This window comes from Amblyomma mixtum, chromosome 8 (assembly GCF_055824585.1).
Source record: "Amblyomma mixtum isolate Tamu chromosome 8, ASM5582458v1, whole genome shotgun sequence".
Classification (NCBI taxonomy): domain Eukaryota; kingdom Metazoa; phylum Arthropoda; class Arachnida; order Ixodida; family Ixodidae; genus Amblyomma; species Amblyomma mixtum.
This window is the reverse complement of record NC_143019.1, coordinates 2,954,290-2,981,608: the sequence shown is the minus strand read 5'-3', so window position 1 is coordinate 2,981,608 and position 27,319 is coordinate 2,954,290. Positions and strand designations below refer to the sequence as shown.

General features: G+C 48.7%; 1 protein-coding gene across 1 annotated transcript in view; it reads left to right on the top strand.

Moving 5' to 3' along the window:
• LOC149331159 (endothelin-converting enzyme 2-like) overlaps positions 1-26,034 on the top strand; it is a 28,059-nt gene extending 2,025 nt beyond the window's left edge. Inside the window, exons 3-8 of the mRNA XM_089555890.1 lie at positions 2,969-3,274; positions 5,577-5,792; positions 8,203-8,499; positions 9,975-10,196; positions 22,572-22,789; positions 24,407-26,034. Of these exons, the coding sequence (XP_089412016.1) occupies positions 2,969-3,274; positions 5,577-5,792; positions 8,203-8,499; positions 9,975-10,196; positions 22,572-22,789; positions 24,407-24,881 (1,734 nt within the window). The 3' untranslated portion in view covers positions 24,882-26,034. The remainder of the gene's footprint in view (positions 1-2,968; positions 3,275-5,576; positions 5,793-8,202; positions 8,500-9,974; positions 10,197-22,571; positions 22,790-24,406) is intronic.
• The last annotated feature ends 1,285 nt before the right edge of the window (positions 26,035-27,319 follow it).

The window sequence follows — 27,319 nt, the reverse complement described above, 5'->3', positions numbered from 1 at the left end:
ATATAAACCAAATGTTACAAGCGAGCAAATCAGTTTTTCACTCGCCAGCCCCGCAACCACGCTAGTTTTCTGCTGTCATATCATGTCAAACATTGGAACAAAAATTTTGAAAATTTTAAAATTGTAACACATTATTATAGAATTATTGAAGGTAATGGTCCATTCTTTTGATATGTAGCAAAATCTTTCTTTTAAAAGAGTTTCCGTAGATTGCATCGAACAGTTAAGGCTGCCACAGAAAACCCATGGGGAATGGTTTTGACGACACCAAAAAGGTTAATCGAAAAAATATACATGACTGCCGTCGAGTGGTCTGCGGATATATTGATTGCTAAATCGCGTTCATAGGCGGTTTCCCGCTCAAAAAGGGTTCTATCTAAAATTTTCGGGCACGAGAGAACTCGCCAAAGACACTTGAGAGTGCTTACGTGTTTGAATCTGAAAGCACTACTGTCCTTGAGTGCACTGACACCCACCCACACAAGCAACGCCTACGAAAGCAGGGGCGCGTACGACACCGCCCGGAACGCTCTACGACGGACAGTTGCATAACAATTTTGATACGAATTTTTTTCTTTTTGAGGAAAAAGAATAACGCAGTAACTATAGGCTCACATCTCGGCGGACACCTACACCACGCCTTAAGGGAAGAGGCGTAGAGACTGGGGAAGCATACAGCTGAAGGTGCACATGTCGTCGGTTCGAATCCCTGTCGCAAGCTAGCCTCCAACTTGACTAACACTTTAAGCTATACGCAACCAGAAATCGTATGACATCACGCCGAACGTTGCGCGACAAACAGTGGCGTCACAATTCTGGTACGAATGTTGTCAGGAAAACTGGCGCCAGACTGACGTTGTCCAGTGGGAGTATATACTATAGACCAACGACCTAAATATGACTGTCTCAAATGGCAGTGCTCGACTTGCTTTGTGAGTCATACGGCTGCTTGATGACGTCACCTTACTTTTCTTGCCATCGCTGGAATTTTTGTGCCATTTGCGAGTACGCACACTAACACACACGCCTCCGGCTTTTCTCGTAATGGGACTAGTAATGCTTTCGCATTAAAACTTCGGTGAGGCTTAGCCTACATTTAAAAGTGCATTGCAATAGGATTAGAGATCCCTCCCGCGCAAGTATTCCTTTCCTTTAGCTTAGGCTAGACGAACGCTCTTCAGTGGTGTATCCGTACGGCGGCCGGGTCACTACGCAAAAGGGCAATGGTTCAATTCCCGCTAGAGTAATGTTTTCATTTCGGCGAAGGCGTTTTAAAATGTGTCGCATTCATAGACCGCGGGCAGTCGCTCATGCGACTACTGGCGCAGTGTTGTGTAGCGGTTAATCTGTACGCTACCACCACCACGGCAAGCGGCTGTTTCAAACACAGCCCCCGATGGAGCGCTTCTGAGACCCAGGCTGTTCTTTCCAAGCTCTCGTAACGCTTATTTCTGCCCAGTTAGTTCTTCGAGAGACTGTCTGTTTCTTCACCTGGCCATAACATCAGAAGGTCACGTTACCTCTCTTGACCAATCATTGCTTTAACTCCCACCTTCCACTGAAGGCAGGCTGGCCACAACCCTTGGGGCAGGTTTCCAAGCGGGCCACTTTCTTTTTCGTGACACGGAGTGACGAACGTCAGCTTTCCTCGAGGACGAGACCGCCAATGTTATCGCATTAGAATGCAGGCGATGAATCCAATGTCGCTTGTTTCGAAGAGAGCGTCTCAACCAGCTTTTAACGTGATAGCGTTAACGGTCACGTTCGGGGGCCAACCCGGCGTCGGCAGGTCGAGAAAAGCAGGTGGCCCGCCTGCCACCAAGGTCACGTGACAATACGATGTCGTCACAACCTGCCCACCGGATTGCTCCCAAACTGCCTCCAGTGGCAGGTGCCAGTTGATAGTCGGTCGAGAGAGGTCACTTCACGTAGTCATCAATCACAACCTGGCCGCCAAAGGATCTGGCGACCTGCTCACTGGGTTGTGAGCTACCTGCCTGCACTGGCATGTGGCAATGAAATCAATTGAAATAAATTCAGTGGACTTGTCAGTTTCCTACCGTGTCCTGCACTTGAGCCTTAAGGGAGCTTTGCAAGGGCGACCTTGATCTTGCAAGCCTCACCGAAGGCTGGGTATGAAATAGCCATCTTAGATATGGAGGGCGCAAATGCTAAACGCCTTATGAAGCGCTGCTTGCTCAGCAAAATTTCCTGTCCTGCGTATTGCTTCATTCTGACATTGAAGTGTAATCTTATTGCTGTCCTTTCGTCTCGCTTTTTGTTTTAGTGGAGCGCCAGAAAAAAAAAAGGCCAAAAGGATCTGTTTATTGGTCTGTCGAAGTTGCAAAGCAGACCTTGATTAGTTGGAATGAGGCGCGTTCTGGCTGAGTGAACGCAGCCCAGATTTAATTATGTCGCATATTTGAACGATAATTGCCTGGTTACAAATTAATCGTCAGTGGCCGTAAGGTACTAAAGTGATGAGAGCAGATAGGATCCCGCAAAGTTAGTTACAACATGCCGTCAGCCATTTCGCTTCCACTATTCTAAGAAGTGAAAGCGATGACTAGGAGCAAGGCGTCAGAGCCTGTTCGCTTGCTTAACGACGCCTTAACTAGTGCTCGGCACAAGGACGCTGTAGCCGCCGGAAGTTTAACAGGGTCAGCTGTTCTGTCTCGACCCCGACGTCAAATATCAAGGTCCGTAACCTATTGTCAGCGATCACATGAGCACCACGTTTCATGTGCCCATTAAACACGATACCCATAAAATGATAGTTACTCATACAGCGCTCCTTTAACTGCTGTGGATGAGAGTCGTACGATGTGGCCTGAATGCTCTTCAACAATATATGTAATGAGGCCATCGGCCGTCAGATCTGCCCTTAGTTCCTAAATGTTCCCGGTCCAAGCGTGCTTCGGGGGCAATAACGGTGATAGTACGCTGTTTGGGACTGCACCACTCTCAGGAAGCCATCCTCCGCCACCGGGACGACATAACGCGGCCTGCGCAGAACGCGAGCCTGATCGCCACGGGCCAGAACGAGCTGCAGAGGACGTGGCGCTTCTACAAATCCTGCGAGGACGTCATGGTGGCTGGTACCGACAACGTGGCCACCGTGGTGGACGTGCTGGACGACGCCGGCATCCACTGGCCGACACCGTCGAGCGCCGTCGTGGACGTCCTACGGGCCATGGTGGTACTCGCGACGCAGGTGGGCTGGCCCAGCATCTTGGAGTTCGCTGTCGTCGATGACGTCGCCAGGGGCAAGCAGGTACGCGGGCGGCAAATGCATTGGCGATAAAATCGACTTTTTTTCGCTACAAGGATTTGATTAGCCCCGCAGAGGAGTTGGTTTCAATCAAGCGATGAGCAACGCATTGACGTCCACTTGCAAGCCATGATGCGAACGTTCTGAGAAAACTGTATAGCTTCTCTTTTTAGTCGTACAGCTGTTTCTTCCTACTCCCGATAGGAGGATATCGCTACTCTAATGTTCCCGCATCATGGTGCAGATCGGTTAATTCCCGCCGTGCCATGTCCTAGCCCTGTTGATGGTGATGGTTTTTTTAATGGCGGAAGGGCATCTGTGGCCAAAGAGCGCCATGGCACAAGGTGTTTTTCGGTTGCTGAAGCTGGGTTCAAAGACCAAATTTCCAGGCATTTCATCCTAAATAATCCGAGCACCAGACCAGGGGGAAGCCTGTACCCATTGTATAACCGGTGGGTACCCGGCGGCACTGGGGATCGAACCCCGCACCTCCCGCATGCCAGGCGGATGCTTAGACCACTACGCCACCACTGCGGTACAATCTCCTAGCCCTCCAGGTTAGCTTAGTTGCTAGAGCGACTGAACCACATAGGCATTGGTCCCACAAGAAAGGCTTATAGCCTTCCTTTGCCTACGTATGAATGCGCTCATGTGGTTGTTACTTGGTAATTAATACTCTCTGGATGCTTAACTTTTGCACAGCCAATCCGTAGCACTGTGCTGACAGATTTGTATTGTCCGGTATGTAACCACAGACATGTCCAGCAAAAGGTATGGCGCCTGTACGGGAAATTGCCGCTGAGAACTTCTGTCCAAGAGCCGGACACACGGGCTGGCTCTCAGCTAGACTCGTGGAAAAGGAGGTGAAAAAAGTACGAGTGCCCTACTGCACCACGGTTGCGGCGTTTCGGGGAAGGCTTCCCCCTCAGTGCGCACTCGGCAGCAACGTGTAGTCGGCGTACAAATATCCTCCTTGTCCCTAAAGCCCATCCTGCAATTCATGTCGTCGGTGGTACTCTGGAAGCTCTATAAAAGCTATGCATTTATAAGACTACATAGCTGTTTTAAAAGTTATGCATCTATAAGAGTACACAGCTGTTCAACTATACTGGAGACCCAGCCGTTTCTTTGGCGCTGCAGCCAGGAGATAGCTACGGCGAGCCAGGCAAATGCACAATCTACCCCCAAAGTCCTCAACGTACGGATATCGCAGAACATTCATAATTCAGAGTCATAAATTTATTCCGACATCACGTGGTACATATTTATGCAGTGAGAGTAGGCAAAAAGCCTTCTGTAAGCTTGACGAGACCTGCACATTACTCAAATACAAATAGCTTATTCATCTCGTTAAACACGCTAGCGAAATCCAGTTTCAAGCATCAAATTCATCATCGCTGCCAGTGGTGGGAAGTGGTGAGTGGGCCCACGCACCCAGTTTTCGCACTTTGCTGTCGCTCAAGAAAGTGTACTTTGTAGCAAATTTGTACAGAGTGTTTCACCTAAGACTTTACAAAATTTTTTTTAAAATCGGCTTTTTAAGTTAAAAGAGCGCTTTTTTGGCATAGTACTGTAAGTGCTGTAGCACATCACAATATAGCTAAGTTTTGCTAACTAGTAGGCTGGTTAACTAATATTGAATACTTTTTAAGTATCACTGCTAAGCTCCTTGATTACCGAGGGGCGTGTAGCCCACCGTAAGTAGTATCCATATCAGTTTTTAGAATTTCGAAAAAGAGGCTACCCTCGGTGCTGTGGCCCAACGAAATCTCTGTACATCGCGCCAAAATGCATGTGCTTTTGAGAAGCTTGCGACCAAAGCAACCTCTCCAGTCCACGTAACTCGTCGAAATAGACAAAATTCGTTGGGCCACGGCGCCGACGGTAACCGCTTTTACAAAATTCTAAAAACTGATATATGGGTATTACTTACCGTCGGCTACACGCATCTCGATAACTAAGAAGCCTTTAACAGTTAAAATGTTAATCAATATTAGTTAACAGCCTGCTCTTGGGACATATTAGCTGCATTCTGATGTACTACACCGCTGCTAATGCTATGGCGAAAAAAGCGCTTTTCAAACTCAAAAAGTCTATTTTTATTGTGTGACACCCGGTATATTTAGCGCTTTTCAAAGGCAGTCTACTAATGTGAACTGACTGCAGATTGGGGTGTACAGCTGTACAGTTTTTCTGGCCGTCTAACCACAATCCACTACGGCGTCTCTCATAGCCTCAGTCGCTTTGGGACGTTAAACCCCAGAAATCAAACCAAACCAAACAATCATGAGTAATGTGCTCGCAGGTCAAGGTAAACCCGTCGCCGCTCAGCAAGATCCTTCTGCAGCGTCGATATCGGAAGCTACGGGACAAGACCGCCTACAGCCAGTACTTCGACATGCTGGTCCGCAACTTCAGGCGCGACTCCAACTCCACCAACGAGATCACCTTCGACGAGATGATGACCATCGAGGAGCGACATTTGAATGTCACTGCCTTCGAAAAGGCCGCCGGAGATTTGGTGCGACATAGGGCGATTTGAGGCCCACTTCTGCTAGTACTAGAAGCGGTTGTTTCTCTGCTACCGCTGCTGCTGCAGTTACTGCTACTAGTATAATTGATACTGCTACTACTAAGATTACTAGTGCTACGCTAGTACAGGCATGACCGCTACTGCTAGTGCCACTGCTACTGCTGCTACTACTAATGCTATACTGCTTCTACTAAAATGCTGCTGCTCCGCTATTACTACCGCCTCCGGCTCGACTACTTCTACTACTACTACTACTACTACTGCTGCTGCTAATAAATATGGAAAGGTGCTGCACCAACAGTTTTCCTAAGTTACTTTTCACTTTCTTCCGAATGCTACTTCACGATATCTTCAAAGCTGGCTTGGTCAAAAACAAAATGGTTTAAATTATACCTTACAATGACGATGTTGCCAACAAAGCTGCAAAAGGCACGACAAAGGTGGTGGTTGTGCTAGGAACGAGAGGCAGCTGCCGCCATTTTACTTTCGAATCAGCAGTCGTAGTTAGGAGAAACTGAGATTTCTGAAAAATAAATTTCGATGCCTCTATCACTGGATAGCGCAAAATGTCCCCCCACCCCCCTCATACACTTACAACCGACACGACCGCTACCCAATGCCTCAGCGGCAGGATTTTCGTGGCGTTGTGTATCTTTTGTGGGTATAGTATGGTGCTTCTGCTTGCTTCATAACTACTCATCATCCCATTCGGCTGAACACATCTTTCTAGCTACAATGACCTAGTTTGTGATCGTGACGCTTCTCAACAATGTATTAAGGCGAGAGCCTTTAATGCCTCATCGTTGTCGACAGAAGGTTATGGACAGAAGGTTGTCAGCAGAGGTGTCCCGCTTTGTCTAGTCAGACAAGAAAAAAAATATTTTTGTGCACGATGAGATTCGGTCCACTATCCTTCCGTTCCGCAGCCGAGCGTGCTAATGGCTACGCTACTTCCTGCCAACGCATACGTAGTTCTCCTTGTCTGGACGCTGGAGAGTGTTTGCAGAAAGGTGTCGAATCAGACGGATGCCTCCGAAACGCCCTCCAGTGTCTCCAGCATTTAAGATTCACAAAAGAATTGTGTACTTAATTAACATTTTAACCACACATCAGTGACACAAGCAGCAACACCGCACTAAAGGCTTTCGCCTCACCGCACTTCAGGTCACCAAAGTGCCCCCCTGAATTTTTTTCAACTTAGCCTATAAAACACGGACTAACCTCAACTCATTCCGACTAAGACGGACCTCTACGCATACTCACCTGCACTCGGATTTGTTTTGACGCCCCACTCAGGCTTAGACCATCTCAACTCCAAACTGTTAGGTTTCCTCATTCCCAGGCTGACATACGGACTTCGACTAGACTCTTGCATAACGTGACGCACTAGTTTGTGGTCAGTCTGATGTGGACTGACCTGACGAGCCGGCGTGACGTTGTCTCATAAGTTCCAATGTGTGCAGTCGCTGAGGACACCCATCTCACTCACACTTATTGGAACTCACTCAGTGTTAATATGATTCGGGCTCTCTTGGGCTGATTAAAGTGCACACTGGCGTAAGCTCAGAATAACATGAACTTCGAAACATGGATTGAAACTGACTTGTACACTTGTGCATCAGATCTGTTTCGATATCTCCAATTTCATCTGAAAATGTCCACTTTCATTTTTTTTATATTTGGCCCTTCACTTCCGTCCCTGTGCTCTGGGATAGAAATAGGGGGAGAGGGGAGTAAATGCGTTGACCTCACCATGTGATCACGGGCAGTACCGCGCACACGCCGACCACAGAGGGTCTTCCTCTGTGGGAACAAAAGAACAACACGGACTGGCTGACGTCAAATGGCATTTATCGCTGCAACAGAAATAAAGCTGGTTAGGTGCAAAACACGCTAAGGAATCGAGGACATCTGACTCACCTGCACGGTTACGAGCGAACGTTCGCCCGCTCTAGGGTAGCGGAGAACGGACGGGACGAGCTCGCGGGAAATGTTCCCGCGAAGCGTCGCCCCGCCGGCGAAGAGCGAAGCGCAGCGCCGAAACATCCGCTCGCGAAGAGAGTTCCCGATACCGAAGAGCGAGGAGGGTTCTCCACGCTCGCAACAAACACGCCGTATCGCACTAATGTCAGTGTCACTGCAACGCAGGTGCCCTTTCTTAATTGATAAGAAAACTAGAAAAAAGGACGCCGCGGGGAAACAAACCTCACACGTTAAGGACCGAGGGGAGTCACCGCACATCATATAGTCCCTCTACGGACCAATTTATTAAGGATGGCGTCTTTGACCACACCGCCCCTAAGACATAAAACCAAATCACATTAATCATGTGTAGACATCGAATGAGGTCAAGAAGAAGTGCTTTACCTTTCATTTTAGAATTACTCTTGCACACCAGGTGCCGTTCTATGACCGGAGCAACCCGGCAGTTGTGAACGGAACCGAGCTCATTAAGAGCGCTCTCGCCCAATACCGGGACTGGAGGACGCTGAAGTTCGCTACGGTCAGGTTCCTCACGCACAGCCGCGACCTAGTCTGGGCCGTGCTCAACAGCAGCATCTATGCACCGCACGAGATTGAGCTGGTCCTGGGCTGGCACGTGGTGCAGTACGTGGCGCCAGTCACCAACCGCGAGCTGGCCACGGCGTACCACAGCGTCGGCGGGGGCACCGTCGACCCGGTGCAGAGGCACAAGGTGGGTGCCGAACAAAGATGTGAAACAGGGCTTCTTCACTGCGTGTAGGGCGCCTTGACATGCAAACATTAATGCCCAACGCGCAGCCGAACCATGCACCACAAAAGCGTCAATCCGAACCACTGCACTATGGCGTCCCGCGAAGCCCATGTAAGCTTGCGGGACTTTAGACCCCTTGCCAAACCATCTGTGTAAGTTCAAACAAATGGTATTATCGATTAGTGCATAATTTTCGGAGAACTCCCAAGACCTCTGACTCAATTTCTTCCTCAGCAATGAATATCAGAGGAAGGTGCGTGGCTTATCTTTGATTAATTGTATATTTTAAGAGCGTTACCTCTGAGTGCTTACGTTTGTCAAGGACGCGTCTGTCTTCAATGAAGGTCATGTTGACCAAAACAGTCGCCACGTGGTCACAATATATCACATAGAAACAGTGGGTGCGTAGCGCCTGAATTGATACCTATACTTTCGATCCGATATATGTATATGTGCCACTATAGTGGCCACCGTGTGGGACCCTCCCCCCCCCCCATCCCAGGGACCACCATTTGCATAAAATTTGGGGGTCACCCATATGACGCAGAATGTTCGAAGTGGTGTCAACTGGCTGGGCATGTTCCTGAGGAAGTTGAAGCCCAAAATATGTGTGGGGTTCCCACCGACATTTCCGCCCCCATACCGTGCATTCCAAGGACCTTCAGGCGGCCGTTACGGCCGAACCGTTTGTGCCAGGGGGTTTCGTATGGTGTCAAATGATTCTTGGTGTTGTGATGCACACTTTTATAAAATTTATTAACTGATATAACGAGGAAGTATACCGGCTTTAGCTAAGGCGGCTGCAAATCGCAGTAGTAGTGCAAAATCCATGAGGTACACCCCCCGTCATAAGTATACGGCCCAAGGGGTTTGCTTGTGAGGCCTGCTGTGTGCCTCGTTATGCATCCTCAGCGACCGTAACCTCTCAAAAGAGGAATGACTTTGCGTTTTGAATCCTCCAAAGCTTTAGAGTGCTAGATGGGCTAAGGAGCACTGCTAAACAGCTTAGAAGCAAACCGCTTGGGCTGTATACTTTTGACGGGGGCTGTACACGGCGCTGCTTGAGTCTTAGAAGGGATGTTTTCGGAAAGGAAACATCCGCGCGTGTTTGTATTTGGTCTTGTCTACGTTTGCTGAGCACACCGATGTAAACACTTGAAGCTCCCGTTGCTTACGCTCTTAAGTTGAACACTGAGGCAGTGCTAGCGAATAATTGTTTGTTACTTTTATATCCCAAATGAATCGGAGTATGAAAATGAGTAGAGGGTGTGCAAATTGTGATTGATTGATTGATTGATTGATTGCTTACTGCTGCGTACCGGTGGATGATGCTGGTGAATTACTCTAAGCGACTCTCGCCTCTGGAAGCGAAGTAGCCGTCGCTTTGACAAATCCCAATCTGCGATCCCTCGCGCCCCCCTCTCCGTACCTCGCAGAAGTTCTGCTTCCTCAAGATGGTGAGGTACTTCGGCGTGGTGTCCTTCACGCTCTTTGTGCGGGAGCAGTTCACGGAGTCCGTGCGCCGGGATGTGGAGGCCATGGCACGCAGCATCCGGCGCACCTACTTCGCCACCCTGACCGAGACCACGTACGGCTGGGCATCGCTCAACGGCACGCTAGAGTACCTGCTCCGGTCGCAGTCGCCACGCGCAAAAGAGGTGAGCATTCGCGACAGTGAGCGATTCTCGCTAAGAGTGGTCGCGGCTAGACCACCTCGGATGAGGCCAGACCAACCAGGAGGCTTGAAATCGAACTCGAAAAGATACAGTGAGCTGTGTAAAGGAAAAGATCCTTTGTAAAAATGGTCTATAGACAGTCTATAGACTTCTTATACACTCTATTGCCTTCCTATAGATATTTCTTTTTGTTTATTAATAATCTATAGATTGTCTATAGACAAAAGTCTACTAAAAGTGTATGGCCATAAATCTATAGATTGTTTATAGACTGTCTCTCTAGGATTTGTCTATAGACAGCCTATAGACTGTCTAAAAAATTTTGTAAGGTATAGTAGTAACGACAGAGACAATGCAAGCATAATTGTTTAGGGAACCAGTCGCAGATCCAGACCGTGAGATGAAAACTGCATAGATAATAAGGATGAGTTCGAATGCTTTCGGAAGTACGAACAGGAAAAGCTATGAACTTGAAGAAAAGAAAGCGCAGCGCGCCCTTTAAAGGATACATGGTGTACAGATGCGCCTTCGAAGCACAGGTCGGAGGCCGTTGGTCCAAGACGCGTCACGGCAGGCACACACCCAGGAGTCACTCAGGAACCAGCACAGTACTTCGTGCACCTCTTCGTCGCACCGCGTGAACGGCTGCCGGTCGTTCCCATTACAGTTACCTCCCCGGCGAAAAGAAGCCATCCTGGCGACTTATGGGGACGAAAGAGTGGTCGGGTCATAGTAGGACTTAAGGCGCTCGACGTGTTTAGTTTCACGCTCCCGGCGACGATGATCCGGAGATGGGTAAAGGTGCTCAACTATGTAATTCACGGGAATAGTTTGTTCTAGAACGTGGTAAGGGCCGTGATAGCGGGAAAACAGTTTCGTGGCGAGGCCGGGAGTGGAGGAAGGCACCCAGAGCCAAACGAGTGCGCCGGAGGGATATGACGCGGGAGGGTCCCAGGGGTCCCGACGGACCCCCTGCGAACTGCGAAGTTCTTTTAAGGGGGTCGGTTTTGGAAAGTCAGCGACGGCGCGAAGTTTGGCAGGGTCAGGAAGAACGCCATCTTTGGAGATGACATGGCCGAATACCATCAGCTTCGTGGCACCGAAGTAACCTTTCTTCATGTTTAGTTGTAGCCTGACTGCAGTAAGGCACGTGAGAACACGCTGGAGGCGCAGTAAATGAGAAGAAAAATGTTTAGAAAAAATGACAATGTCATCCAGATAGAACGGACACGTTTCCCATTTGAGCCCGCGGTGAATATTATCCATCATTTTCTCGAATGTGGCTGGAGCATTGCATAGGCCGAATGGCACGACATTGAATTCATACAGGCAGTCTGGGGTGCGAAGGCGGTTTTCGGCCGGTCAGCGGCAGCCATCGGGACTTGCCAGTAGCCAGAACGTAAGTCTAAAGACGAAAAATACTCCGTTCCCTGCAAGCAATCCAGTGCATCGTCGATTCGGGGTACAGGATAAACATCCTTGCGAGTAATCTGGTTGAGAACGGCAGTCCACGCAGAACCGGATGAAGCCATCTTTTTTCGTCACCAGGACAACAGGAGAGGCCCAAGGGCTGTGAAAGGGCTGCATGATGCCGCGCTGTAGCATATCGTCCACATTGTTACGGATGACGCGGCGCTCTGTGGGCGAGACGCGGTACAGTCGCTGGCACAAGGGGGCGTGCGTACCTGTGTCAATTTCGCGAGAGACGGCAAACGCACGGCCCAAAGAAGGTTGGGAAAGGTCAAAAGACGTGCTGAAGCGCTGGAGAGGTGTCAGTAGCTGGTCACGTTGAGCGGGCGGAAAGTCGGCAGCGATGGCGCGATGAAAGACGTCGACGGGAAGCGGATCGGGCGTGGTCGCACAAATGTCCAGAGGAGCAACCTCGGGACAGGCACGGCGATCGGAGAACTCGTAGACAAGATCAGGGTCCGGTTCTTCGATACGACCGAGGCATTCGCCGCGAAGGAGAGAGGACGGGCAAGCAAAAGGGTTGGAGACGTAAATGGCATAGCGACCATCGGAAATCGTTAGAACGGCGAAAGGGATCTGAAAGCGGCTACGGCGGGTGGTAGCTGTGGTGGGTGTGAAGAGAACAGGGCTGGTGAAGGCGGAGTCAGGTAGGAGCGGGACGGGGGCGAAGAGAAGGGAGGTATGGCGGTGTCTGCAGCTACGAGAAGTTTAGCGGAGGGCACAGACTGGTCGCACAAGGAAAAGTTACACACGGAAGATAGCGCGAGTTCAGCACGAGCACAATCAATCACTGCATGGTGGGTTGACAGAAAGTCGCATCCTAGGATGACATCTTGAGAGCACGCACTCAGCACAACAAACTCGATGAGATATGCTACGTCGTTGATAGAAACTCGTGCCGTGCAGGCTGCGATGGGGTGGATGCGCTGCGAGCTGGCCGTACGGAGCGAAAAGTCAGACAGGGGCGTCGTCACCTTGCGAATTTTGCGGCGAAGAGAGTCACTAATCACAGACACGGCAGCGCCCGTGTCAACGAGCGCGAGAACAGGGACACCTTCGACAAACGCCTGAATCACTTTAGCGGGAGGAAACGGAGGACTTGGCGAGTTCGCAAAAGACGCAGTTCTTGCCTCCGGAACTGCGGCATTTAGTTTTCCTCTCGGAGGGGTTCCGGTCGCTGAAGCATTGGGGAAATTTAACGGCGGCGAGGGGAAGGCGAGCGGCTAGTCGAATACGGGGGGCGAGGCATAGACGAGCCAGAAGAGCCATTGGGCAAGGGCGGCTCGTGATCGTATCCGTACGGGTGCACAGCATCCGCAGAGCGAGGCAAGCGCTGACGGCAGAGACGTGCGACGTGCCCTGGAAGCCCACAAGCGTAGCAGATGAGCCGATTATCGGCGGTGCGCCAAGGGTTCGTAGGGTGTCGTCGTGTGCGAGGAAACGAGGGTGGCGGAAGTGGCATGAACGGGGGTGGAGCATAATAGGCAGGGCTGCTGCGGTACGTGGGAGAGGCAAGCGAGCGCGGTGTCCGAGTGACGGCTTCAGCATAGGTGAGTGGTGCTGCGACAGGAGGAGGCGGGGGGCTGGACGGCAGGACTGCAGCTACCTGCTCCTGAAAAACACGGCGGATAGTCACCGCGAGGGAGGGCGCTAGGTCGGCAGTAGGGCAGACAAGGTCTGGAACGTGGTGGAGAAAAGAAAGCTGGTGGGCGACTTCCTCGCGTATAAAATCTTTGATGCGCTCCATGAACAGGGATTGGTCCGAAGACGAGGTACCAAGGGCCACGCCAGCAAAACTCTCGGTAGGCGCACCAGACTGCCGCGTAGAAGCGCGTTGCTTCCGCAACTCGTCAAAGCTTTGGCACAGCTCGATGACGGCACTGACGGAGGTGAGATTCTTCGCCAGGAGCATTTGAAAAGCGTCATCGGCTATCCCTTTAAGAATGTTGTTAACTTTGTCAGTCTCGGACATCGAAGGGTTGACGCGCTTACATAAATCGACGACGTCTTCAATACAGCTGGTGAATGTTTAGGCCGGTATCTGGGCTCGATCACGGAGACGTTGCTCGGCGCGGAGTTTTCGCACGGCGGGGCGGCCGAAAACGTCGGCGAAGCTTGTCTTGAATGATGGCCAGGTAGGAAGGTCGGCTTCATGGTTAAGAAACCATAAGTTGGCAACGTCTGTGAGATAGAACAGGACGTTGCTCAACTTGACGGAATCATCCCACCGATTGTAAGTGCTGACGCGCTCGTATGGGGCCAGCCAGTCGTCGACGTCCTGGTCGTCCGTATCGCTAAATGAGGAAGGGTCGCGCTGGCGTTGCACTCCGAAACAAAGGACGGTGGGAGGGATGGCCGGCGATGACTCGGTCGGAGCGTTTGGCATTGTTGGCGGTGCGAGTAACGTTCCGCTCCTAAGTTCCAGGTTGAGCACCGGGACGGGGATTGAAGCACCTCCATCAAGTGTTCAGATGCGTCTTCGAAGCTCAGGTCGGAGGCCGTTGATCGAAGACGCGTCACGGCAGGCACACACCCAGGAGTCAATCAGGAACCAGCACAGCACTTCGTTCACCTCTTCGTCGCACCGCGTGAACGGCTGCCGGTCGTTCCCATTACAATGGGAGTAACGTCGATATACGTGAAGAGGGAGGAATGGATTAGAGGACACCATGTGCATATCCAACCTGAAATCAAGAAGAGCAAATTGAAATGGGGCGCCCAAGCGGTGCGGAGCGCAGGTATTCAGTATACTGAAAAAATTGCGCAGAAAAAACGAGGACAAAGCAAAGACAAGACAAGGACGAGCGCTCGTCCTTATTTTGTCTTTGCTTTGTCCTCGTTTTTTCTGCGCAATTTTTACAGTATGCATATCAACCAACTTGCCCAACTTTCTGCTCTCCTAAGGTATTCAGTAGTCCCTTAGAGTAGCTGAGCAGATTCTATTAGAAGGTAAACGTACCTGGCAGGCTTAGAATCAGATGGCCAGAAGAAATTCGGAAGTTTTTGAGAACAGCAGGGATCACATATGACGCTAGAAAGGGTTAATTGCAGATCAGTGGCAGAGACCTTCTTCAGCAGTAGACGAATTTAGTCTGAAGATTTTGTGTACTCGTGGCTTTTCGCCCTCGCACGGAGTAAGGGAGAAAAAATTCAGAAGCCACTTTAGCTCCCTAAAGTTCTGCAAGGCGGGAGCCTTTCCTGGCGCACTGTTTGGCATTGACTGCGAGACTGTTTGTGCTGTACTAGTGCCTTATTTCACTACACACTTTGACTACTACATATTACAACTACACACTTTGACAGCCGACTTTGACTGCTTCTTTAATATGACTCTCTCTCTGCTTCGATGAGTTCGGTTGTATCCATGGCTCTTCGCAGTAATAAGGTATGTAATGTAGTCACCCCCGGACGCCTTACGCCCCCTGTCGGAGCGGACGACAACTATTTTACTAGTTGTCTTATGCCCCAAAAGGGGGCGTCAGGCATCCGTGGGTAATTAGTGGGTAACCTCACTACTCGGAATCCGCGCACTCTGACGTCATAACCATTTCGACCAACCAAAAAGCGTGACACCTCTGCTAACAACCTGCTGACAACGCAAAAACTAAAAAAAGGAGAGACGTTTCGAATAAAACGGCACAGTTTTATCATATTCAGCCGTCGAAAACGCATGCCTTGAAACACCTGCACAGGTGAAAGACACAGGTAGCTCTTGCGTTACCATTCTAATGTCCACGAACCCCGCCGCAGTGGCGTAGCGGTTACGGCGCTCGGCTGCTGGCCCGAAGGACGCGGGTTCGATCCCGGACGCGGCGGCTGAATTTCGATGGAGGCGAAATGCTAGAGGCCCGTGTACTGTGCGATGTCAGTGCACGTTAAAGAACCCAAGGTGGTCGAAATTTCCGGAACCCTCCACTACGGCGTCCCAAATAGCCTGAGTCGCTTTTGGACGTTAAACCGTAATAAACCAAACCAAACCAATGTCCACGAGGAAGAACAGCAGCGATCGGCCGCGGCCTATTGTCATCGACAAGTCTCGTGAGCGATGATTTCTGAGCTTCGTTTTTGTACGCCACAGGCAGAATACAAAAGCCCTGGATTGCGCGTGCCATACTGTTTTCAAGCGACGAGCCCGCAACGAGGCACAAGTAATATCGCGATGGGTATTGCGTAAGAACGCACGCGCGCACTTCTTATGCCCAGTCGTGATAATCATCACCCCGCAAACTGCTTAATATCACCCGCCAACCTAACGATCTACCGCCCCCTGCTACGCTTGCTTTCTCTTGTAATCCACTCCGTTAACCTTTTAAGGACCAGCGGTTATCTTGCCTTCGCATTACATGCCCTGGCCAAGCACATTTCTTCCTCTTGAATGTAGAACTGCAATGAATATTGGTGGGCTGCTGAAATGGTAGTTGGGGAAGCGCGGAGGCTACGATGCCAAAGTTTTTTTCATTTTTTGTTACTACGTCCCGCTTCTTAACTCAACCATCTTGAGTATAAATAACTGGAAGAAGACGCCGAAATGAATTAGGCTTCTTCAGACTCTTCCGAACTGCTAAGAAAGAGCACTGGGAGTCGCCCCCGACGGCGTGTTTATTTTTCAGCGCAAGCCCAGCCAGGCCACTGCTCATTGGCTCGCTGAACTGTGCACGTCACTTCCGCTCCGATTAGTACGCAAGCATTAAAAGTAAATGGCTGTTCTAAAGAACTATCTACGGAGACGTTTCATATGCATGTAAAATATAATGAATCTTTGAGAAACTAGATTTGAACGTTTAGTTTGGTCACGTGACTAGACTGCAATCACGTGACATGACGTCACTTTTGTCAACAGTCAAAATGGCCGCTTTAAAGGTCGTCGCGGCTGGTCGCGGTGTCTTCGGGCAGTTGTAAGCAAGTGATTCCAAGACCAGTGCAAGCCGCCTAGTTGGATCCAGGATACTTGCCCCTGAATGGTTAAAGTGCGCCGATTCCAAGGTGCTATGTAAGCCGCGCGGTTGGATGCTAGATATGCGTATTGCATTGGTTTTCGAACCGACGTAGGACCTATGCGGTGGCGATGTCACGAAGCGTTTGCGGCCGTGTTGCAAGCGTTTCTAATTCCTGTGAGGATCACCACGGACAGCGACGATCAACAGCTGCTCACCTTAGAGAAAGGAGGCTGCTCATGGTGAATTTCCTGTGCGTGCATAAGCTACACAGCACAGTGACAGTGTCCGAGAAGTGAAAGTGGTTGCGGTCGGAGCAAGTGCTTCTCCGCCGAGGCAGAGAAATACGCACGTGCGAAGGCTCACTACGCACGCAGTGTTTTCCGAATGCTGAAATGAACTTGGCGTTGTGCAGCTAATCGTACTGGTTACAGTGATCGCGACCGAAGCGAGCGTTGTTATACGCATCTCTTTTGCAATGACTGTCAGCAGGGAGGAAGCCTGTTTACATATTACAGTGACAACAACTGTGCACTGCTAGGGAAACGCTCGTCCCATCCTGTCTCTTCTCTCCTGATCGTCCTTTTTGCGCCTTCCCTTCGCCAGTATTTTTTTTTTCTACCAAAAATGCAAAACCACTGCTGTGTGCTATTTTGAATTGCTCACTAATAATTTAAAATATATAACCTTGCTATTTGAAAAATGTGATTTTGTAATTATGACGGTTGTTAGCAGCTTGTACTGCAGCCTGGCTTGTTCCACTCAGTGTGTTCGGCCCGATAGAGGATTCGTGTGCACAGTGTGCAAGTTAGCCTGAATGCAACTACTGTGCGCGTATATTTATTTATTTGGAACACTGCCAGCCTCTGGCTAAAACTTTAGCAGAGGGGCATTACATGTATCATAGTAAAGGATAGCATTTCTAAAAGCGGCTGTGCAAACGACATATTTATACGCCGTGATATTGCTTGAAATAGAGGAAAGTTCTCGATGACCACATTATGCATAATAGAGCATTTTATTGGTTTGCCCAAGTGAACGAGTCAGTAGGCACTTTATTAGATCAATTTATTTTGATATTTATTATACCTCAACGGTCCTAAGTAGCAATACCTGAGTGGTGAACTTTGACATGATGAGGCAAGTAGGAGCTTGATGAGTTCGCAGTGTACTAATAAGGGAATAATTACTCATTAGTATCCAAGCGCAGCCATGCAGCTGCAAAGAAAAGCTTTGTAGCTCTTTTTGTAGCCGTATGGCCGTGCTTGGGTGGATGCCAATGAGTAATGACTACCTTATTAGAAATCATTTCAACTTTGAGGGAGTCGCCTAAAATATTTGACTAACACCGCTCCCATTTCGAGCTCACCCCATCATATGCTAGCCATACAGTTCGCGCACTTGGTAGGGCAACTGCCCCGGTGAGGCAGTATTCCCGGGTTCGAACCCTAGACTAGGGTAACTTTTCCTCTAACTACAAAGTTTCTGTGGAACCTGAGTAGCTTTCTTTTGTAGCCGTATGGCTACGGTTGGGTGGGTGATAATGAACAATTACTTCCTTATTGCAAACGTTCCCCACACTGGGGGATCCCTCAAAAATATTGAACTTACATTGTCATTAACTGCATGGATTTCTACAGTGACCAGTTCGAAGGACAATAGGTTAGTAAGCGTAGCCTTGCGAGATGGAAGACCATTCTAGCCTTTCGTGGCAAAAACAAAATTGAATCTTGAAATGCAATGGCATAAGCTAAGGGAGGGACAGTGCTTGTGCAGCTAGTGTAGAAGGAACCATGAGCAGGAAAAGATTAGTTGGTTATGTGACAGTAAAGAGCAAAAAAACCCCCAGTTTCTGCATGAGACAAAGAAATTAGAAGATTCATCTTTAGTGCTGTGACGCTGGAGCTTCTACAATAGTCTGAGAGAATAAAACAAGCAGCTCAGTTCTGAATTCATCCCAGGATCTGAGAAAAATTAGATTTGTGCCATGTGGCATAACAATACTCTGCTGATGCTGCACAGGAGATTTGAATGCAAGCAACATGGAAGACGGTGACACTAAGGACATGCTATGGTGTAAATATCCTGGGCTGTGGGTAGTTGTATAAGGAAGGATTGTTAGGTGAGACCATGTTACATTGTCAGCGAGTTCGAGTATCCACTGAGATATGTGACATTTACTACGTCATTTCCGTTCCTCAAAAACCAATTTTTTTTTTTTCAGTATGCAGTGAATATGTCTTTCTCAGTAAGGCCTTATAAGTAGGCAAGATGTAGTTATCCTGAAAGTAAAAAGCGTTGGTGCATTCTTAATAACATTAGCAAACAGGCTAGTCGAGATCATCCGAAATATTGTTCTGAGAATTGAAATACTGTTATTGATTGCAGAGGGCAGACTCCATTGTTGTCAATGAAGGCATGTTAGGAAACACTGAAAGGAAGGTCATATTGTATTTAATAAAACCTCGGGCCCAAGGGCAATGCCTTGGGGACGCCCGAGATTGCAGGAAAAAAGCAGGACGCGTAAGAATTAGTATGGGAATTCTGTCGACGGCTGGCTGTTAAAGCTTGGAATCAGTTTAGAGCAATTGGATCCAAGTTATAGCATGAGAAAATACACCTTATTTATATAAATGAGGGATTTTATCACACGCTCTTTCAAAGCCCAGAAAAAAAGCGTTAAGGGGGATGTTGCCGTTCAGGGAGAATGAGACCAAGTTGGCTATCGCAGGAACGCTTTCTAAAGCCTTGCCAATTTGGATGAAACAACTTAATCGGCCAAAACATTATAGCACCACAAGAGTATAAAATATGTTTACAATTGGGTGCACATGCCAACGGCACAAATAGGGTCATAGGTGCTGAATGATGACTGGCAAGACACATACAGGGGCCAAGCTATGATGAGACATGCAGAAGATATATGTACAGCCACCCTGATTTTTAATAATATAGCGCGAGCGTCGACCGAACTGCTGGTCAGCGCCTTATAACGGCGATAAGCGTGCAACAAGGCGAGAGTTCGCGCACGCGCACGAAGGCAGAGCGTCGTCTGCTACGCTGTTCCGAGCACGAGGACACACGCCCTGCCACAATATCAGTTCGCAAGATCCCGCCAAGTCGTAGAGCGCATGCGCATGATTAATATGTGAGACTGCATGAGACGTGATTTCTTTCTCTCTCTTTTTTTTTTGCTTGTTACGGGAGGCCAGTCTGGCCATGCAAAGTTGGGATAAGAAAAAATAAAATGAAAGAAATATAGCAGCACACTGAAACAATTGCCTGGATCGCGGTAAACGGGCTTCCAACCGATGCCTTTTTATACCGTCGAGACACTGCAAGGCTGATTAAAGAGCTGGTTGGACCCCCGTTTATCGCGATCCAGGCAATGGTTTCAATGTGCTGCTATATTTCTTTCATTTTATTTTTTCTTATCCCTACTTTGCATCACCAGGCTGGCCTCCCGTAATAGGCAAAAAAAAAAAACGATAGAGAGAAAGAAATCACGTCTCATGCAGTCTCACATATTAATCATGCGCATGCGCTCTACGACTTGGCGGGATCTTATTGCGAACTGATATTGTGGCAGGGCGTGTGTCCTCGTTCTCGGAACAGCGTAGCAGACGACGCTCTGACTTCGTGCGCGTGCGCGAACTCTCGTCTTGTTGCACGCTTATCGCCGTTATAAGGCGCTGACCAGCAGTTCGGTCGACGCTCGCGCTATATTATTAAAAATCAGGGTGGCTGTACACACTGTGTCCTGTCCTGCTGTTGCATTCTCCAGGTTTCACAGGGCTTAAGTGTGCTGTCGGGTGAACTGCTGGAAAGACAGCATGTCGACGAGCTACTAAGGGCGAGAATGACAGAACAAGAATTTCTACTGGGTGCGGCGGTGGTGGTGTTCTTTCCTGTTGTCTTTGTTCCTTGCAGTTTCACTAGCTCCACAGGCCTTGTTCTCCTATCCGCTGTTTCAAAGTGGTGTCAGGTAAAGCTAACTGTTATTCTACAACCACCAAACTGCTGTGCCATACAACATTCTTTTAATCAGCTTTCATAATTTGCAATGGCAAATTTACTTCATAAGTCGTCTAGGCAAATAACACAGCTGAAAAACTTGTGTCATCATCAGGACTAAAAATAACTATAATTTCATTTATAAGGTCATGCCTCGTTAATACAGACCCCATTATTATGGATTCAAATTATGGACAGTATTTCTGGGGGTAAAACTTTTTCAATGCACTCACACCTCGATAACATGGAAACTCGCTCATAACACAGTGGACAGAGTGAAAATGAATACAGCCCTTTGTCGCATAATTGTGCAGAGTGCAAAGACTGTTAAGACTTCTTGAATTTGAGTAGATAAGTCAAGCACAGCCTGAATCATATGCTTTTGTTACACACTGTAATTGCCATCATACTGCTTGTCGCACTGTGTGCAGAGAGTTTTGTGTTAACCCATGAACTGCCAGGCCCAGCAACTCCTCCTGCTCACACACTTTCTGGATGCCAAAGCACTTCTTTTTCTGGTGTCAAAAGCATTGTCAGTGCTCGGCGACTCACATCATGGCTCAGATTACTCAATGCACAAAATAAATTAAGCTGCTTAACAATAAAGAACAGAGTCGCAAGCTTACATTATAATCTTTCCGCAGCCCACAATGCTATAGCACTTTTTAAACGGAGTGCACCATGTTGGCACAACCTAAACCGAGAACTACTACTCTGGCTCAGCCCACCATCATGCAGAGAAGTTTGTGATGTCGCCAATTCTAAACGCAAATATTTTTGCAGACATAGGTCCACATAGCAGGCAGGAAATAAAAAAAAACGACGCTCCACAAGAGACCACTGCACTACACACCGATGTTTTCGCACGTCGTAACCCGAGCATCCGTAATCACACAATGTACTGTATGAAGCAGCAACACGCCGAAGAATGGCGACGCTGTGGTTGTCGCGGAAGAAAACAGTTCGACGGCTGCGCAGCCAAGATCGCTCACGTCGCACACAGCAGTTTCGAAGCACAGTATCCACAGGAAGCGCGATCAAAATCGGTGATAGATACGTAACAGAAACAACGTCGTTAACAACGCTCGCTTCGGTCGCAATCACTGCAACCAGTACGATTAGCTGCTCAACGCCAAGTTCATTTCAGCATTCGGAACACACTGCGTGCGTAGTGAGCCTTCGCACGTGCGCACTTCTCTGCCTCGGCGGAGAAGCACTTGCTCCGACCGCAACCACTTTCACTTCTCGGACACTGTCACTGTGCTGTGTAGCTTATGCACGCACAGGAAATTCACCATGAGCAGCCTCCTTTCTCTAAGGTGAGCAGCTGTTGATCGTCGCTGCCCGTGGTGATCCTCACAGGAATTAGAAACGCTTGCAACACGGCCGCAAACGCTTCGTGACATCGCCACCGCATAGGTCCTACGTCGGTTCGAAAACCAATGCAATACGCATATCTAGCATCCAACCGCGCGGCTTACATAGCACCTTGGAATCGGCGCACTTTAACCATTCAGAGGCAAGTATCCTGGATCCAACTAGGCGGCTTGCACTGGTCTTGGAATCACTTGCTTACAACTGCCCGAAGACACCGTGACTGCCGCGACCAGCCGCAACGACCTTTCAAGCGGCCATTTTGACTGTTGACAAAAGTGACGTCATGTCACGTGATCACACTCTTGGGCGTCGTCTGCATGCCGCCCGCCACCACAAGTCACGTGACCAAACTAAACTTTGAAATTTAGTTTCTCAAAGATTCATTATATTTTGTATGCATATGAAATGTTTGTATAGATACTTCTTTAGAACAGCCATTTACTTTTAGTGCTTGCGTACTAATTAAAGCGGAAGTGACGTGAACAGTAGAGCGAGCCAATGAGCAGTGGCCTGGCTGGGCTTGCGCTGAAAAAAAAACACGCCCCCCGACGGGGCCACGCAGGCGGTGGAGGACATCGGGGACATCGACACGGACATGGTGCACAACTGGCGCGTCGTGAACCTGGCGTACGCCACCATCGGAGAGCAGCTGTCCTGGCTGCTGGGCAAAGAACTCGAGAGCAGCAGGCTATACCCCTTCCTGCGGGGGCGCGACACGGTCATACTGCCGCCGGGCATCACCTTTCCCTACTACCTCCCGGACGTCCCGGCCTACTTGAAGTGAGCGCTCACTTCGTCTGAGGCACTCGCAACGTCACCTTATCTAAATGTTGTCAGTTCCTTCAAGCGTCCACAGGTTCTGAAATGTGGTATTGCTACCGTAGAACAACAAACATTGCGATAGTCGACCAGGAACGCAGGGGATAACTAAGACTCTGTACATGCAAAGGTACAGCCACTTACGCGGCTGTAGTTGGAAATAACTGTAAAGGATACTGAGGACATCACCTAATTTTTGTAAAAGGTAATGGCTCCTCTTAGCTACGCTTGTGCTTGTCCGGAAGCAAAATACGCATTACTGCGGCGAAACATCAGTTTAAAATCAAAATACGCATTACTGCGGCGAAACATCAGTTTAAAAGTTTTCGCGCAGCAAGATTTCGAACCTGTGACAACAAGATCTGAAAGGGACTCCGTGACCACCGCTATGAATTTAAAGGGACACTGAGGAGAGCACTATTAATATATTTTTTATAGCAAAATCCGATAGTTCGGCATGTCATGGCTTTGTTGCCACTTGGCCGGCAGCGAAAAATGCATTTATTTCTAAGAAATTTGGATTAGAAGTTGAAAAGGTTTTTCCCGCCGCTGTGATTCAAACTTGGGATTCGGCTATGACGACAGAGGACTAAGTGACGTGAAACATGACGTTATGCAGACTCCGTGATTTCTGGCTGCCAGCAGTGCGGCCTAGCAGCAGCCGAAAAGAAAGCTACCGCCGGCCGCACGTTGAAGGCATCTATCGGCTATTGCGGCCGTCGCTACAGTCGCTTCGCTTACGTTTGCACCGGCGTTTTGCGAGCGTTACGATGGATCTCGTTCTCGAAGTCGTCAACGAAGTTCTCGCAAATAGACACCTTTAGCATACCGTGTACCTTGACACCGCTAGCGGAATACCGGGAGCCCGCCTAACGCCGGCGAGCAGGCGCTGATTGGTCCCGATGCTTCAGGCGAGCGCGTAGCTGCCCGGCACGTGGCGCCATCTGGCGACGTCAAGGAGATTTGCGCATGCATTGGCTGCGCCTCAGTGATTTGTGCTTCTCGTGTCCTAGCGTTGCTAGAACCATTGGTTCCAGCAACACTGTTTTGTTATATGACGTAATGACGCTTGTACTTGCGAGTTTGGCCTGTGGCGGCGATACCTGTATTTTGGTTCTTGCTCTTTTCTACGTTACAAGAGCTTTGTTGTCAGTATGAGTGGCGCTTTTGTAATCAGGAGCTGGTATTCTGTCGATACAAGCCAACTTCAATTTCTCCTCAGTGTCCCTTTAATGGTGGTCTATACCGCCCTCAGAGATGCTCGTGTAAAAGCTTTCTTGACGTCAATGAACTTGCGAAAACTGCTGCTGGTGGCGACCCCTGTTTTTCTTTTTTTACTTTCTCAACCTTCTAAAAGCTATCTTTTCAGTACAAGGACCCTCTTCCTCAATGTAACTCGACCATCTATCGTTACATGTCAGCTTTGATTTTCCTTCACCTACGACGAATTAAACAGGCCTGTATGTTAACCAGCAGTGTAATCTGCAGCCGTAAAAACAAGTTGAACAGGCTGAACGAGCCCCGCTTAAGACCACTCTCTAATTTCTCCCCCACCGACATTCGTTGGCGCGCCAACAGGTACGGCACCTTCGCCACGTCCATGGCTCGCATCACCTCTAAACTCTACTGGAGCTTCAAGCCCAAGGTGGCGGCCGCCTTCCAGCGCTGCTGCACCATCTCCGCCGGGTGGACTCCGCCCCTCGCGGACGTGCAGGGCGCCAGCGCCATCGAAGCCGCTGGCGCCCTCTACGCTGCGAATGCGAGGAAGCACACGAATAGCTCTGGGGGTAACACGTACTTCCTGTTCCAAGAGGAGGAACTTCCCCTGCCGGGACTGGAGAACCTGTCGCCGCGGCAGCTCTTCTACGTGTCCTCCTGCTATCTGCAATGCACGGGAACCAAGGTGCCCGTGAACTGCAACGGCACTCTGCGCTGGAGTGCCGACTTCGCGGAGGCATTCAAATGTGCGCCCGATAGCCGCATGGTGTTCAAGGAACCGTGCCACATGTTCGCCACTGACAAGACGCCAGTCACGGCGTCACCGCGTCGGTGACCGGTCGCCTGCCTTGTCTTTCTATGTGCAGCTGTGGGTAATAGGAAGGGGAACACCTTATCAGGCGGCAGCAGTAAAGCATTACTCCCGAAAAATAATAACAGAAAGTATAGTTTCAGGCACTTTTTCCCTGGTCGGAGGATTCCCATTACACTTTCCCAAGGTCTGTCATAGTCGAGGATTCGATTTAAATGAAGATTTACGCGTAATTATTAAATTATATTCTTGAACGTAAACTCGGTGTTCCCATTCGTATTGAATCCACCTGCATGTGCACGCGTTATGGAACTTTTTTTATTTGTAACACTTAACGCACATTATAGCAGTCGTTGAGATTCAATTGGACTTCAGTAGGAAAATGGACTGTGAAAGACTTCCAGATCGTTTCACTTCATGATAGATACCCTTCACTGTAGGTCTATGTGTGCTTTAACGGGATGATTCAAAAACGCGTTAGATGTGAGAATTAAGACTTGAAGTTAACCTCTTTCAAGATCGTTACGAACAGGAAGATAAATGTCTCCGATGCGGAATTCGGCTCCTTCATCTCACACAAAGCAGCAAGTGTTCCTGAACTGAATTCCAGCTGCATGACTGGTATGTAGTGTAGATATATTGAAATCATAATCAAAACTTTTAAAGTACCCTTGATGCAAATACTTAATGACCGGTTTCAAAGAAATCTGGAATCAAAGGAATCTTCCTTGTTGAGAAACGCCTAGCGCGATATTACTATCATCCTAACACGATTTCTACTCGCTTCTATTAATTAACGAGCGCCAGCACCCTTTCACCTGATTTGAACATACTCACTAGTATGCCATTTTTTTTCGCATTTTATTCGTGGTTGTTTACTGATTCAGCTCGTCTCGTCTGCACCTTCATTGACGAACTGTGTACCCATCGTTTATGCTTTCACCGCTCCTGAAATGCTTTTCTGAAATATGTATAACAGCTGCCCCGGTGCTCGCTTGTTCGCAACGTTCGTCGTCATGTTTTTATTAGTCCATTAACAACTTTTCTGGTTACATTATTGGGTCTACATGGCTTAGCATGCTTCTTGGAATATATGGTCACGATTGCATTGTTTTATACTAACACTGTTTCCTATGTCTACCGGCTGTAGTTTTTTTTTTTATGTTGGCGCTGACCATTTCCACAGCGCTATCCCAAGCAGCACAGATAAATAGCCCAATATTAGAAATAGATGATTTTACTCCTTTACTCTGGTCCTTTATGGGGCCGGCCTGTGCCAATACATCTCCAGTTTTGGGCCTCGGTATTTATTTCATGAGAGCGCAAAACCAGGGCAGTATAGATGTTTTGGCTGCTTTTATGCTGGATATGACGGCCAAAGCCGCTGGCCTGTGGATTCACCCATGGAACAAGGCATCTCTGCATTCCAAAGACACCTATACAAAACCTTTCGAACTGTCCGCAGAGAAATAAAAGTACACAGGAAGAAAAAGGTTGTTTAGCGTGGTTTTGAAAAATGGCGCACCCTCTAGCTCCCCTGTATGCACTATTTTTACTGTTCCAACGAAGCCGAACAACGTCACGACAAGGCTTTTTCGACAGTTTTTCCGTAAACGCTATGAAATGTAATGATTTTTTCCCTGAAGTGTTCGAAGATAAAACATGCTTTCCTTTTCTACCTACCGTCAATTAACTTTGTTCAATGACACAAACAAAGGCGTTGGATTTCCTATTAGCAGCACACATTTTCTGTTCATATCTGCTAGTGCGATGGCGCATAAGCAATCTTTCCCGGTTACAATGACTGTCTTCGATCGTCTTGTTTTTATTTTCCTATAATTGGAATGTAGAAATGAATCAGTTTCTTGGCAAAGCTTTGTTAGGCAGTCGACATCTGTTTTATCCTGTTGTTCTAGAATACAGCACTGGATAAATTTCCTGGGTTTACAAGCTGCTACTTCTTCAACTGTTTCGACTTGGGCCCAGCTCAACTTGAAACTGACTTTCCGCATCATCGTGCCGCTGAGCGCGTGTGGAGATGTTTGCCAGGAGACGGTCATTCTGATTGCACCGATAACTCTCGGGTGCCTGACAGTGTCCGAATATGATGGACACACTTAATCCCTAAGGTGAGGCTTAAATTACGCTAGGCGTTCAGTCAACAACAAACACATCGGAAATGACGCAGGCAGAGGAGGCCATTGCCGCCATTAGCTAGCTCTTCGTTGGCAGTTTACGAAAGGGCCATGATATATTCGTCTAAAACGTTACTAGTCATTGGTTCGTGCCATATCTCCTACGTCTCTGGTCAAGTGGCTCCAGTCACTCCTTTGTACGACCTCGAGAAAAATATCGGAATGCCTCTTCGTCGTACTGAACCACAGAAATTGCCGGTATTAGGTCGCTTCCCCTTATATCTAGTGAGGACACGGCTACTTCGCCGCTAGAACTTTTGCGGCGTA